This window comes from Pantherophis guttatus, chromosome 1 (genome assembly GCF_059756535.1).
Source record: "Pantherophis guttatus breed Tessera chromosome 1, ASM5975653v1, whole genome shotgun sequence".
Lineage (NCBI taxonomy): Eukaryota > Metazoa > Chordata > Lepidosauria > Squamata > Colubridae > Pantherophis > Pantherophis guttatus.
In genome coordinates this window covers 222424874-222440813 of record NC_142063.1, presented here as the reverse complement: position 1 = coordinate 222440813, position 15940 = coordinate 222424874, and the positions used below count along the sequence as shown (strand labels likewise).

Below are 15940 nucleotides of genomic sequence, written 5' to 3'. Positions count from 1 at the left end.
TGTATATGTATATGTAAATCTATATGTACATGTACACACACACGCACACACACATATATAATAAAATAAAAGATTGTTTATATATATATATATATAAACATATATATGAAACCATATATATAATGGCTGTCTAATCGCTCCTCAAAAAGCTCAGGTGTTGGAGCACCCACATCTTCTGGAGGCAAGCTAGTCTACTGATTAATTGTTCTGTCAGGAAATTTCTCCTTAGTTTCTAGTCTATCCATTACTTCTTGCCCTGCCCTCCGTGCTATGGAGAATAGGTTGACCTTCTCTGTGACAGTCCTTCAAATATTGGAAGTTTGCTATCATGTCACCCCTAGTTCTTCTCTTCCTTAGACTAGTCAAACCCAGTTCCTGCAACCGTTCATCATATGATTGGCCCATCCCACTTGCTCCAGCAAAAAAGCCTACTTTTGATCCTGTCTGCCCAAAAAATTTGGTTAGTTGAAGAGAAGAGCCTTTTGCTGTGGCCCTACCTTTGGGATATTCTCCCCCTAGAGGTGAGGTCAGGTGCCACACACCTGGCCTTCCAGAAGAGCTGAAAACATGGGCCCCAATAGTGGCGCTGTATACTAGGGATGGCTGACGGGGTAGAGGTGAGATTCCCAGCCCCATATCACCTGTTACTCTTGGTTTTCCGTCTTTATTTCAGTTTTTATTCTTAATTTTAATTGTTTTGTATTACGTTTTTAACCTTTTTATCATATTGTAAGCTGCCCAGAGTTGGTGGAACAGTGAAATGGGTGCCATATAGATTGAATCAATCAATCAGTCACTCATGCCCTTGTGACCTCTCGCCTGGACTACTGCAACGCTCTCTACATGGGGCTCCCCTTGAGGAGCACCCGGAGGCTCCAACTGGTCCAGAATGCGGCCGTGCAGGTAATTATGGGAGCTGCATGGCACTCCCACATAACACCACTCCTGCGCGAGCTGCACTGGCTCCCAGTGGTCTTCCGGGTGCGCTTCAAGGTGTTGGTTACCACCTTTAAAGCGTTCCATGGCATAGGACCTAGTTATCTTCGAGACCGCCTTTTGCCACTGATGACCTCCCATCGACCCGTGCGCTCCCACAGAGAGGGCCTCCTCGGGGTGCCATCAGCCAAGCAATGCAGGCTGGTGGCCCCCAGGGGGAGGGCCTTCTCTGTGGGGGCTCCCACCCTCTGGAATCAGCTGCCCCCAGAGATAAGGAGAATCCAAGACCTCCGTGCCTTCCGCCGTGCCCTTAAAACTTACCTTTTCCAACAAGCTGGGCTGGCCTAAGAAATCCTTTAAATGACTTTAAATTTGTTTGTCTTTTTAAATTTTGGGCCAAATTGAGATATTTCCTTTTAATCTGTTCTTAATGTATTTATTATGTGTTTTTATTTGGCTGTACATTGCCCTGAGTCCCTAGGGAGAAGGGCGGTATATAAATTTGAAGTAAATAAATAAATAGATAAATAAAATCAATAAAATATCTATAGATATAATGGAACTGTGAAGATGTGGAAAGGATTAGAGTGATTATTCCTAATAACAGATTCTCTTTTTCTGAGCTTGGCGGAGTCTACTTTTAAATCTGCAGCAACATTTGGGATGCAGCTTTTGTTTCATTTTTTGCATAAAGAGCTATTAAGAGCCAACGTGGCACAGTGGTTAGAATGCAGTACTGCAGGCTACTTCTGATGACTGCAGGCTGCCTGCAATTTGGCAGTTCGAATCTTACCAGGCTCAAGGTTGACTCAGCTTTCCATCCTTCCAAGGTCGGTAAAAAAATGAGGACCCAGATTGCTGGGGGCAATAGGCTGACACTGTAAACCGCTTAGAGAGGGCTGTAAAGCACTGTGAAGCAGTATATAAGTCTAAGTGCTATTGCTATTGCTATATGAGTTGATTAAATTCAGTCTGAAAGGTAGCTCATATGCTAGCATCCATCTAGCATATTGCTTAACTCTGTAAAACTCTATGCTATTACATCCTAGACCTGGTCAGTCATGCTGTGTTTTCCTTTCTTGCCTTCTCTCCCGCTACCTCCAGATGGATACCTGCTGTTTGATCAAGTCCCGTTGGTGGAGATGGATGGGCTAAAGCTGGTCCAGACCAAGGCTATTCTCAATTACATTGCAGGGAAATATAATCTGCTTGGGAAGGATCTGAAAGAACGAGCACAGTACAGTATTGCAATTCATCATCTCAGACCTGATCTAAAATCTCTCCCCTAATATTACTGCATTCCCACATGCTCACCAATGTGCATTGGCTATGAATGAGAAACAATTCTCGCAGGCCAAGAAAAAAAAGGTTTTAGATCATTTATTTCTGGCGTGGTATATAAAATAGTCCTGGAGCCTCTGGTAAATGTTTTGCCAGTCCCATGTCACCCATTAACGTTCTACTGGCCCGTGCTCCTGATTTTTGCATCTAGTTGTGAGAAGTTAAACGAAGCAGCATTATTGGGCTTGCTGAGAGAGAGCATTGAAAGGTTATAGTATCTTTGTAATAATTGTCCAATCCCTAGTCCCTCCCCCCAACCTACATATTTGCATATTGGAAGGTATTAGGCTTTCTATAAATGGCAGTCGTTTCCAAGGAAATAATTTGAGTTGTTCCCACACCTATCCCTTAAAGGCCTTTCAGGATTAGGGAATCTCATTAGATTATTTATTTATTTCAAATTAATTATATACCTTTTGTTATATATGATTTTATTTATTCTACCACCATGCTATTTATTATTTATTCATTCTACTGGGAAATTTCTTTAAAAAAAAAGACTCCATGAATCATACAGCCAATTAAATGTCCATAGTAAACACCATTTAAATCCAAATGGTAAACATTATGGTATCATAATAATAACTAAATAAATCATGCAGCCAAAATGCAAGACAAAAACAGCCAGAGCAACAGCTGAAAAACGTATGTGTGTGTGTGTGTGTGTGTGTGTGTATGTATGTATGTATGTATGTATGTATGTATGTACGTATATATGTATGTATGTATTTCTCTTTAGCCAGGTTCTTCCTACGTAAACCAAGATTTTTATGCAGCCCTAGTTCAGTGAATCCCAATCCACTAATTTCTAGGCTTTTTTTCTTCAGGCAGCAGCAAGCACCTGGCTAAAGAGAAATACACATAAAGGCCTAAGAAAAGAAAAGAAAACACACACACACACACACACACACACACACACACGAATGAATTAAACCAGGATTTTGAATTGCATGTGGAAATCTAACGACAACAATGGAGATACCAAATCACGGGTATATTCAGCTCTTGGTGAATAGTGTTGGCCAATAATCAGACTATGGCATTTTGTACAAACTACAGTTGATGTGTGATTTTTCAGAGCAACCCCATATGCAACGAATTGCAGTAATCTAGTCAGAAAATGAGTTGCCACTGCAAATTTGTTGAGATCCAGGGTAGGGCTATAACTGACAAACCAGCCAATGAATCCAAGACAAGTGTTAAATCCCACCTCACATTTCATGGACACCTCCCCTTCCCTCCCTCCCCGTAAAAAGGTGCATTTTGAAAAACTAGTAGGTTAAATGCCAGATTTAACATTATGTGTAATTTGGCTTTCCACCTAAAGCCATTTGTACAGCATGCTTTTTAAAAAAATGTCAGTGTCACATTTGACTTCTTGCATAATTCAGCTGTCTCCTATCCAAGATTGGAGCCAATAACTTGGGGAAAAAACCCCTCTTTGCAGGAAAGAGGCCATTTACCTTTGACCTCTCACATTGGAGCCCAGCTTTGCAAAAGAGAGTGTCTGAACCAATTAGCTTCCATTGTGAAAGAGCAGCAATTTACTATTCTGGACTGCAATCCAGTGACCCGACTAACAAAATAAAGATCAAAATCAATTTTAGATAACCTGTAATTTTATTTGCAATACAGCCCTTCTGTCTTTCCTTGCAGAATATAATGCATATTTTCCTCTCTCTTTGGTACAAGCAAGTTTCACAATCACATTCAAGGCTTGATCTGATTGCCAATATCAATATTGGCCTTGCCTGTCTGATCCTGCCCTGTCAATCCTGCTGACAATCCATGACTCAGGTTTTTTGTGTAGAAATGGGACCAGAGGTAACGATATCAGCTCTGGCCACAACCAAGAAAAGCGACCGAGTCAAGGTGGAACTGGAATGGTCTGGTTTTGCAGCTTTTCTACTAACAAATGAAATAATTGCAAAAGGGGACAGAATTCACAGTTAATTCCTTTGTTCCTAGTTTAATGAAAAGAAAGACTAGGGGTGACATGTTAGCAGTGTTCCAATAACTAAAGGCCTGCCAGAAAAAAGAGGGGGCCAACCTATTTTCCAAAGCCTCTGAAGATAAAAGAAGAATCAATGGATTGGAACTAATCAAGGAGGGAACCAGCCTAGAACTAAGGATGAATTTCCTGACAGAACAATTAATCAGTGGGACGACTTGCCTCCAAAAGTTGTGGGTGCTCCATCATTGGAGGTTTTTAAGAAGAGATTGGACCACCTTTTGTATTAAATGGTATAAGGTTTTCTACCTGAGCTGGGGGTTGGACTAGAACAGTGGTCACCAACCACTGGTCCGCGAGAAAATTTTGGTGGTGCGCAGAAAAATTATATGCATTTTTTATATTCCACTAAATATTATTTATCTTTTTTTAAAAATCATATTAGTGGTCCGCTGGATTTAAAATTATGAATTTAGTGGTCCCTGAGGTCTGAAAGGTTGATGACCCCTGGACTAGAAGACCTCTAAGGTCCCCTCCAACTCCGTTATTCTGTTATTCTCTCAACACTATTATAAATTGCTTGTTTTTAAACTCCAAACTCAAAAGCAATTTTTCTTTTCTACAAACATACGCTTGATATTTTTGAAAAATAATTTCAAAATCTTAATATTTCAAGTCCATATAATTAAAGTTTTTGAATCCTCAGAACTTTCTGTAGCCAAAACCTTACCTTGCCTTTTGCTGTTTATTTTAAGTTATTAACAATTATAAAAGTAAATCTTCATATTCTTGTATTGAGGATTAATAGCATTCATTCTCCCAGTGTTTTCAATTACGCCATTCTGAAAGTGTTTAACTTTTTAAAACCATTAATAGGCAGTTTCCTAAAATAGTTAGCAAGGGAAGTGCATGAATCTAAGTGTTCTTGAAAGTCTCCAATTTGTAACTGGAGCAAAATAATAAATTCCCCTGTCTCCTGGTTTCCCCTCCCCCTCCCCCAAGCTTGCTGTCATGTGGTCTCCTTGTAAAGAAAAGGAACGACCATAAGAGAAACAGCTTGGGCAATCTCACATCACTCTCTTTGATCTAGAGATCAAATATTGCTGATCTGCTTTGGATTTCTTGTACAAAGTTGCGGTTGTCAGCTCAGTTGGCCATCTCTCCCGATAAGACCCCATTCTGCAGTTTTAAAAGGCTGGGAATAAAACAGCTTGTGAAAATTTTTGGGCTAGCCATCTTTTCCCTCTTTTATCTAATAGCCATACAGTAGTTCACTGTTTTTATATTACTCCATGGGAACTTATGTATACAAGCGAATAGAGCTATCTCCAGTTTCCAGGTAAAGTGGATTACAGTGCCTGTCATTCCAAGCCAGTATCACCATGTTTAGTCCAACATATTTTGAAGGAATCAGGCACTTACAGAGAGTGTTTGATAGACCTTGTGTCACGTTCTGGCATTTAGCAGACAAGAAATGCAGACAACAAAGTTAATTGGGGCACTTTTTATCTTGCAAGCTTGAAACCCGGCACAGAGTGACAAACAACGAAGAGAACAAAGTCAGTGTTACTGTGATTTAACCCTCCACCCCTTTAAATGCTCTCTATGCTGCTCCCGTGGTTCCACCCCCTGGGCCCCTCCCCCTATACTTCCCACCCCTCATGCACCGCCAATTTGCCCTCATCTTTGCAGCATCAGATCTTCTCATTCGGCTACCATGCTCTTTTCCTGCACGCCATGCTCCCTGCGCCTGCACGCACTCCGCTGCCCATCTACTGCCCATCAGCTGTTTGCGAAGCCTGCAACTCAGGTGGCTGTCTGAGGACTCCATAGATGTGGCGAGCTTCTAGTAGATGTGCCTGCCCTCTCTGCAGCTTGGCAGGAGGCCTGCAGGGTGTACACCCTTTGCGCAGCTCAGCTGTGTGGCATGCAAGTGTTCGGTGGGCATGGTCGGCGGCGGGCTTGGACATGCATCCCAGATGGCGGCTCTCTTTCCCCGCCCAAATGGCAGTCCTGGGCCAGCTGGCGAACCAGGGGCTGACACCCTGTTCTTGTTACAATTGCTTTTCTTGGACAATTGTCTTCTGAAATTTCTTCTACAGTCCCTATTGCCAGTGGAGTTGTCCTTCATCTCTAAGCTCTTCAATAGTGAAATATGTAAGCAAGGGCAAAAGAAGTATCTTTTTAGTGCGCATTTGAGCCCATTCTCACAAAGACTAAGGTTTGACTCCATGCACAGCCTGTCATCTTGCCCTGAATTAGCTTTGCTCAGAGGACAGTGTTTCTGTTTTTCCAGTCTCAGAGGAGAAAAAGAGCTATGGCATATTTAAGGAAGCCATCAAATAATTTGGCAACTGTAGTACAGAAAATAGCCCCAGACAATGAGCCTTTTCAGGAAAATAGGCATTTCACATGTGACTATTGAAGCTGGGGATCAGCTGCTCTAGCCAAGACAAGATTTCTGCAGCAAGCCAAAATGACATCAAAACGACAATATGCCCGGTGACCAGTGATGGGTTGCTCCCGGTTTGCACCAGTTCTATAGAACTGGTAGTAAAATCGGCGGGAGGCTCCGCCCACTGACCCTGATGTCATGAAAATGCTTCTGCGCATGTGCAGAAGAGTGCGTGTGCACACAAGCGAAACAAGTGCACACGCAGCCCCGTTGCGAACCGGTAGTAAGGGTAAATAGAACCCACCCCTGCCGGTGACATTGTGACACAAATCTTCCCGTTAGGTATTTGAGAGTCCCAATGTCTGACACAAGTATGTAAATAGTAAGCTAAGTTAAATTCAATGCTAGTTGAAGTGTGATGTAACATTTCTCCTGTCTATCTTCACAGAATTGACATGTACGTGGAAGGGACCACGGACCTGATGGGCCTTGTTTTGTACTACCCTTTTTCTTCACCCGAGCAAAAGGAGAAGCAACTTGCTGCCTTTATCGAAAAGGCCGAGACCAGGTACCTCCCGGTCTATGAAAAGGTAGGCCCGTACTTAACATTTCTTCTAGCAGTTATCCCTTCATTTAGGGGCAAACGGCATTAGCTTCAGAGCATTCATGCATGCACAGAAGGCAGATTTTTAGGCATTTTTCTTTAAAATATCAGACTATTTTTGTCTTTCTCTCTTTGAAATATAAGCCACGTTCACACAGTATCCCGGGCAGTTACATATTTTGCTTAGGTTTAACTTTACCGGTTATTTGAAGCAGCCAAATGGATTGTTCAACCATGTATTGTGTGAATCCAACCTAAAGTGTGACAAGATGATGTTCTCTCCTGATGCCATAACTGGACAAAACGTTCCAATCAGTGCTTGCTACATATGATCCTGTCCTTGTCACCATCCAAAATGGTTCGTGTGGCAACCTATAATAAACTCCAAATATTTTGGTATGCACAACAATGCACTTCAGGACTGGGAAATTAGCCAAGAATGGCCAAACAGACTAGGATTAGTTGTTTGTTTTTTCAAACACAGTGCTTGAAAACACTATATTCATTGATGAAAATTGGTTGCGGCTCTTACCATTCAACTACTGTATTAAGTAATTTGAGAAATGGATTTAGCTACCAAGTAATTATCTAATTTACGGGACAGACTTCTGACCTCAGAATATTGCTTGAGTAAGGAAGACTTTCTAATGTTTTACTTGTTAAATAAACTGACCTATAGTTTCTTGGATTCCTCCTTGAACTGGAAGAGTATAAGAAATGGTATATATAAAATAATACTTGTTAATGCATTCAAGCAGATATCCTTGAACTTTGTGCTATTTTGTTTAGTTATATTGTCTGTTTTCTGAATTTTGAGAATAGATGCTTAATTTAAAAATCAATTTATATTTTTGTCAGATCATCAGCGGTTGCATATTTTAGCTTTTTAAAATCTGCTTTCCAGAGAATTGTTTATTTTTAATTTGGCAAATCAATCATCAGTTACTCCGCTCGCCCAAAAACAACTTTTTCTCCCTCCTGCCGAAACAAATTCCAGCTGAAGTCCAAATAGTCCCTATTACCTCAGAAGCAAAGAATTCATCTGATTTCTCAGGAATTTCCACTTCTTCCTTCTATTACTATTGTCCAGTGGCCTCTCTGGTCAGCTTCCTGGTTTAAACAAATTATGTGTTTAAATTACATTATGAATATGAACCACTGGAGAGTGACCTTTGGAGAAGGTATGGTGAAGGTATGGTGAAGGTATGATGGCTCTGTGAAAGTGGAGCCAATCACCATGACAGAGGTCAAGGAACTGGTGAGTAGACCAGTTCCTCAGAACCTCTCCGGATAAGGAGAGGATGGGAAATGGTCCACATATGCTCTGGACGGTGAGGAGACTGTAAGTCAGTGATTTTCCATGGGTTTAAAGCATCGGCAGCCAGAGTGAAACCTTTTAAAGAACACTAAGTTTGCAAGCCGCACCTTTTAATCACTTGAAAATTGCCTATTAACCATTTTAAAGTTATTAGAGACTTTTTGCTGACAACAGGGTTGAAAAGTTGATGTTTTATGGATTTGCTTAGATAAGAGATGTGATATGTGATGAAGAAATATCTGTTTGTAACCTTAGGGGATGAAGAGTAATTAAATGTGTCTATACATGGGATAAAGGTTATTCTTCACTTCTTTATATATTTCTTTACTTATACTTCATATTTTTTTCTTTTTTTGCACTTTTTATTATTTTTTCTCTCTTTTTTATAATTGTTTAATTTGTATTAGTTTTTACTATTGTAATCAAAATTCTTAATGAAAATTATATTTAAAAAGAACTGCTGAAAAGCAGGATGAAATCAAGCCACTGGTTAAACTTTCAGAAATACAAGACTGTATGTTTCTGATTATCAGCCTTATATGAATTGTTTATAATTGTGTTATATTTCCTCTTCATTTTTTATAATACCCATGGCTTAATTGCTTTCCTAACTGATTTTGATTTCTGCGCCAGAATTTAAATAAACGTGGCAATGTATTCAAGGGGTCTTCTTTATTCTTCTCTGCTTCCAATTCTTCTTCCATTTATAGCATTTATAATGCTATAAATGCTGTAAATGGCATTTTTGATATGTGTGAAATGATATTATATGTGTATATGTGTGTTTTATTGTATAGAGAAACTATTCTGTTCAGTATGGTTATAGGATGCTTCTGTAGTAGGTTATAAGTTATATTTCTTCTGAGGAGAGTAAATTAATAATCAAAAACTTTGGGCACAGTTCAGTTAATGTACCTTTTGGTTCAACTGTAAGTTTTTTATATTTTATAGGCTCTGAAACATCATAACCAAGAATTCCTAGTTGGTAATCACCTCAGCTGGGCAGATATACAATTGCTTGAAGCAATTTTAATGTTGGAAGAGAGAAAAGCTGATATTCTTGCACCATTCCCTCAACTACAGGTAATCTAGTAGTGATTATCATGCCAGCTTTTACTCGCATAATATAAATGAACATACTGGTTCTGACTTATTTATTTATTTATTTATTTATTTATTTATTTATTTATTTGTTTGTTTATTTATTTATTTATTTATGGAACTTGTATGCCGCCCTATCTCCAATGGACTCAGGGTGGCTCACAACAATTAAAACAAAGCAAACAAACCATTAAACAAAAATCCAGGTTAAAATTAACAGAAATTCAATAAAACCCAGTTAAAATTCTATTAAAATCCCCATCAGTCCAAGGTGGCCTGGTGAAATAGCCACGTTTTCAGTCCATGGCGGAAAGAGCGAAGGTTGGGGGCCACCCGGAGCTCCAGAGGGAGTTGATTCCAGTGGGTGGGTGCGCCACAGAGAAAGCTCTCTCCCGGGAGGTAGACAGCCGACACTGTCTGGCCGACGGCACCCTGAGTAGGCCCTCCCTGTGGGAACACACAGGGCGATGGGAAGCTGTTGCTGGCTGCAGATGGTCCGCCAAATATCCCGGGCCTAAGCCATGTAGGGCTTTATAGGTAATCACCAGCACCTTGAATCTCACCCGGAGGGCAACCGGCAACCAATGCAAGTCACGCAGGAGAGGTGTAACGTGGGTGTGTCTCGACACTCCATCACTACCCGCGCGGCCGCATTCTGCACCAGCTGAAGCCTCCGAGTGGTCTTCAAGGGCAGCCCCATGTAGAGAGCATTGCAGTAGTCAATACGGGAGGTGACAAGTGCATGAGTGACTGTGCGTAGGGCATCACGGTCCAAGTAGGGGCACAACTGGCGTACCAGGCGAACCTGGGCAAATGCCCCCCTGCTTCTTATGCTGCTTCTTAAGCCACAAACGGGAGATCATAGGTACTGAAGTCCAGCAATGGGGATTTTTTTTGTCTCCATTGTACCCACAGGAGAGAACTTTCTGGGTGGTTCAAGAACTTGTGCCAGAAGACTCTGAAAGGCCTACTTGAACCATCTGTGATCAACTCAAGGATTTGTGATTTTTTCCTAAAATTGTTCATATCCCCCAGTGGATTCACAGGGTTATTTAGGAAGATAGAAGGGAAGAGCTTAATGTACCTCATCTTCCTTGGCTTTCTCCTGTGCACCTTGAAGATGGGAACAAGATGCTTGAGTAAGCTTGGATCATCACATGTCTTTTAGATACAGCTCTCTTGTGACTAATAATGGCTGGAACAGATTTTTTTGAAGACAATAAATTATGCTTCTTTAATTCCTTTCCCAACCAAAGGGTGGGAAAGGATGGAGGCAATTCTACCTCTGTTGAAAAAAATCATTGCCAGATCCCTCCCTTTTTATTAGCTCTAAGGCAATTTTAAACTTGCCATTTCTGGCCAAGATGATGGAATGAATAGTGGCCAAGCAGTTCCAAATCCACCTAGATGCAACTGATATTTGGGATCCATTTCAGGCTGGAGCATGGCGTGAGATGGCAACATCTCTGCTCTGACAATCTGTTGAGGGAGTACAGTGCTAATATTTCTCAGGTTAGGTTCCTGGATTGACATCTTTTAATTGGATCCTTCCAAATTGCCTTGAGAAGTTGGAACCACACTTTAATCACTGATCCTCTCTTATCTCAGGGGCATTTTCAGATTATAATCTTGAGGAAGTACTCTATGTTCCACTCAGTAGCCTCTGACTTTTTATTCATCCCCCTGGGCATTTTTATATCTATATGAATGAGTTGGGAATGATGACCAGAATCTGCCAGGTTCTCTAGTGGGTGTTTATTTGGCCTGGATTGCAGATTGGATGAGTCGAGTAGGCAAAAGCGGAATCCAAACAATGCAGTGTACATGATAGTTGGGGGGAGTCAGTTCAAAGAGATGGGACCTTAGTTTAAAGCTGGTCAGATTTCTTTTCCTTTCAAGGAGCAGTCATGTTCCTGGGCATTGTTCTTCAACATTGTGCTTTCCTTCAGTACCTAGGTCAACACAGTGGCCAGGAACCACTGATGAACAAATGATCTATCAACTATTGATTTATCCAACTTGACCATTACTACCCATGAACTGACCATTGTAACACATTTTAAGTGGGGATGCCCTTGAAAGAACTCTGAAAATTACCCTGGATCCAGAATACGATGGCCAAGCTTCTGTCAGATGCTTCCATATGAGAGCATGCGCCACCGTTTGGCCAAGTTGCCCCGGCTATGTGTAGATGTCTGGATTACACACAAGATGCTTTTTTTGATCTATAAATCTCTAAAATCTTTAGAACTTGCTTAACTAGAAAAATAGTTTCCAGCAAATGTCATAAACAGAGAACTCCAAATAAATTTACATGGGTTATTACAGATCCCGAGGGGAAGCTGGGTTGGAATCGCTTAGGGCAATTCTGTGATAACATCAGCTGTACAGGTAGTCCTTGACTTACGACCACAATTGAACCCAAAATTTCTGTTACCAAGCGAGATAGTTGTTAAGTGAGTTTTGCCCCATTTAGGACTTTTTTGGCAGAGTTGTTAAGTGAATCCCTGCAATTTGTTAAGTTAGTAACATGGTTGTAAAGTGCATCTGACTTCCCCATGAACTTTCCATGTCAGAAGGTTGCAAAAGTTGATCACATGACCCCAGGAACCGTCATAAATACATGCCAGTTGCCAAGCATCCAAAGTTTGATCATGTGATCATGGGGATGCTACAATGGGTCATAAATGTGAAAAACAGTTGTAAGTCACTTTTTTCAGTGCCTGTATGTTCCTTCCCTAGCTTGTTCAAAGAAAAAGGCTCAAGCCGCCTTGTCCCAGGAATTTGCATTTCCTAGGTGTAAACAGAGGTATATCTCTGATATATTTATATTTGTACATGTTTTTGGGCATTATTTTATTTACAGACTTCTATTATGTTCTGAAGTTTTACTGTGTTTTATGCTGGCTGGGTTTTATCAATGCTTTTGATTTATATTGTTAACTGCAACAAGCCGTCTTGACTAGCGAATGTCTGGGTTATAAATTCAATATGGTAAACATTGTTTATTTATTGCTTTAGGCTTTCAAAGCAAGGACAAGCTCTTTCCCCACCATTAAGAAATTCCTAGAACCCGGAAGCCAAAGAAAACCCATCGCTGATGATGCTTATGTAGCTGTTGTGCTGAAGGTTCTTCAGTTGAAGTTCTCGTAACATCATGTCTGCTTGCCAGAACATCAGATAATCAGACCCAGCACAAGCCAACAAGATTTCCATCTGGCAACAAGGAACGCACCCCAATCTTTATAACCTGTCCCAAAGGATTCCTTTTATGACTTAACCTCAGATGGTGGTACATCTCCCACCCTGGTTTATATGCAATGATGTTTGGCCACAGAGCATCCTCACAGCTGTTTATCATGGCACAGTGCTGCCAGATGTGCTAAAGGCATGGAGCTTGCCTACCTCTCATCTGGGTGATAATTCAAAATCCTTTGTTTCCTAAAAGCAAAAGATTTTCTGCTGGGATCAAAAACAATAAAAGCCTTACTCTTTGGTGCAAATAGTTAAAGTTTATTAAGTTCTTGCATTCAAACAATTTGACAAAAAGAAGTTTTTTCTTTCTCCTGAGAAATGACCATTCATTCATTCATTCGTTCATCCATCCATCCATCCATCTATCCATGTATGTTGCTTACAGACATAGAATCATAGGGTTGGAAGAAGCCATTGCGTTCAGTACCTTAATTCAAATTGTTTGTTTAAATTCATCCACCACCCAACTCGGGTGGATTCTGGGGTTCAAAATTTCTTGACAGATGGCTATGGGATCTCTGCATAAACATACCTAGTAAAGGGAAAGTGATTTTGGTGTTGAACTGCTCTTATTTTTAGAAAGTTTTTCTGGACCTTCAACTAGAATCTGCTTCCTGTAGATAAATGTGGGTATGAATGTCTATAAAGTTGATTCCAAAGCTCATCAACCCAGTTGACATAAATAGTAATTAGAATTGAATGGGAGCTATGCTTCATCTGTGAAGGGCCATGGGTTATCCATCATTGCTTTGAAAAGGTTTTATCCCAATTTGACTCCTAAAGCAAAGATCATGTCTGCCCAAAGTTACTGTTTCTGCTGTTCCTAAAATCAGAAGAAATTAGTCTTAATCTTAAATCTGACAAGTCTAAGAAGCATTGGTTATCATTCATTACTTGCTTAAAAATGAGTGTTTCCCAGACCAAATTCCTGTCAGGGTTCCAATAACACCCCCATCCAAGTAAGACTCCGAGGCAAGCAATTCCTCAAAAGATCCATTTTATTAGAGATGTCATATTGGCACTTCTGGGAAAACCCGAATCTGAAGGCTCCTGAGTTTTCCCACCCAAAAGAAAGTCAAAGTCCCTTCTCCTGCACCACATGTCCATCTCATGGCCCAATCAATCCACCGTCCCAACTGGAGATGCCTCCCAGTCACGCCTCTCCAGGTGCAGGCTGAACGTCCTTGACTCTCAGAGAAAATAATGTTATGGCTAAATAACTCTACCAAGTCCATACAACCCCCCCTCCCACTTTCCCACAGCACTAAGTGTGGCAGCCATGAAGATCCAAAAGAAAAGATGGCCTCCAGGGCTGACAATTCCACTGCAAAATGAATTTAATTGTGTTTAACATTGTGATTCAAACCTGTTTGTAACTAATCATTTCAAAACTTTGGGGGGCTGTTGGGTGCCCATGGAAGATTGATATTACTAGTAGGCATTCCTGGGTACCTGCTAGCCAGGTATTTGCATGGAGGCCTTCCAATATTCTATGCAGGGGTTCAAGGGCTGGATAAATATCTTATCTCCAAAACCCAAGAAAGACATGTTGAGACTCTTCTAAACAGTTTCCTTTCTTCTTACTCACCTATGGACAATAATCTTGCCCAACTAAACCGATTACTTGCACCATAAAACATATACCCTGGGAACTATTAGGGAGGAGCCATCTTCACTCTCTTTCTCCCACACAAACTATCTAAACCGCGCTGTCTCTTGGACCTCTGGAATGCCTTCCCTCCCTCCTGGGAATCGAGACAACATTCCATCACAATTTTAATTTTCCGTATTGTCCAATGGAGAAATTTTCCATACTACAGTTTTAAATTACCCAACTCCTGTGCATAAAATACCTAGGGATGATGACAGTTTAAGAAATCCCGTTCAGAATGTCAACCCACTTCTCTGCTTCAGCTGCAGTGAGAGCCTGAGGTGATGTTTGGACTGTATTTGCCACAGTTCCTGATTGCTGGATTCCTCTTTTTTCTTTACCTCTCTGTCCCATGCTGGGAAAGAAAGCACCCATTGCTTTCTTTTTCATAGGCAGATCTTTCAGGACACATGGTTTCCATTGATAGACATTTTGTATGATGCTTTTTCATTGGTTCCCTCTAATACTTTGACATTGTCCCTTCCAATAAGTTTATTGGCAAACTGTGAAAATCAAAGTAGAAAGAAAAGGGGCATCTTCAGGATTTTGAGAGCCTGCCAGGGGTGAAATCCAGCAGCGGTAGCGGAAATTTTGAGTAGTTCAGAGAACCAGCAAATACCACCTCTGGCTGGCCCCAGAGTGGGGTGGGAATGGAGGTTTTGCAATATCCTTCCCCCAGGAGTGGGGTGGGAATGGAGATTTTGCAATATCCTTCCCCTGCCACGCCCACCAAGCCACGCCCACAGAACCGGTAGTAAAAAAAATTGCATTTCACCACTGGAGCCTGCCCATCATTGCCAAAGACCAACCAGCATAGGAACTACCCCATAGCATTTTGGTTGAGTGAGGAGGCCGTTCTGTCAAATGCTTTGTTGTGGCTGGTGAAATAAGCAGCATTTGAGGCATGGAGCAAAGCCTGGTTACTTTTTTATACTTTTTACTTGTTTTTTATTTTATTTATTTGGTCACCTAACGAGAAGAGAAGACTCCTTGGAAAAGACCCTGATGTTGGGAAAGATTGAGAGGGGAAAAGGAGAAGGGGACGGAGATGATTAGATAGTGTAATTGATGTAATGAACATGAGCATTGGGCAAACTGGAGATGGGAGGGTGGGGCAGCCCTGGCTTGCTGCGGTCCATGCGGTTGTGAAGAACTGGACATGACTTAGCAATTGAACAATAACAACAAAGGTCCTATGCTAGGCAAACATTTTAAGCAAACTATTTACCAAACTGACCATCAGGAGCCTTGGTGGCGCAGCGGACTAAACTGCTTTAAAGTAGCACTTAGCTGCCAGCTGCCTGCAATTACTGCGAGTTCAATTCTCACCAGGCTCAAGGTTGACTCAGCCTTCCATCCTTTCGAGGTAGGTAAAATGAGGACCCGGT

The 15940-nt window shown here is 41.2% G+C and overlaps 1 protein-coding gene across 3 annotated transcripts in view; it reads left to right on the top strand.

Annotated features, from left to right (window-relative positions):
- LOC117676913 (glutathione S-transferase 3-like) overlaps positions 1 to 13149 on the top strand; it is a 40224-nt gene extending 27075 nt beyond the window's left edge. For all 3 annotated transcript variants that reach the window (XM_034436736.3, XM_087882453.1, XM_034436735.3), the window contains 4 exons: positions 2041 to 2173; positions 7072 to 7213; positions 9497 to 9628; positions 12668 to 13149. In XM_034436736.3, coding sequence (XP_034292627.1) covers positions 2041 to 2173; positions 7072 to 7213; positions 9497 to 9628; positions 12668 to 12799 — 539 coding nt within the window. In that variant the 3' untranslated portion in view covers positions 12800 to 13149. The remainder of the gene's footprint in view (positions 1 to 2040; positions 2174 to 7071; positions 7214 to 9496; positions 9629 to 12667) is intronic.
- The last annotated feature ends 2791 nt before the right edge of the window (positions 13150 to 15940 follow it).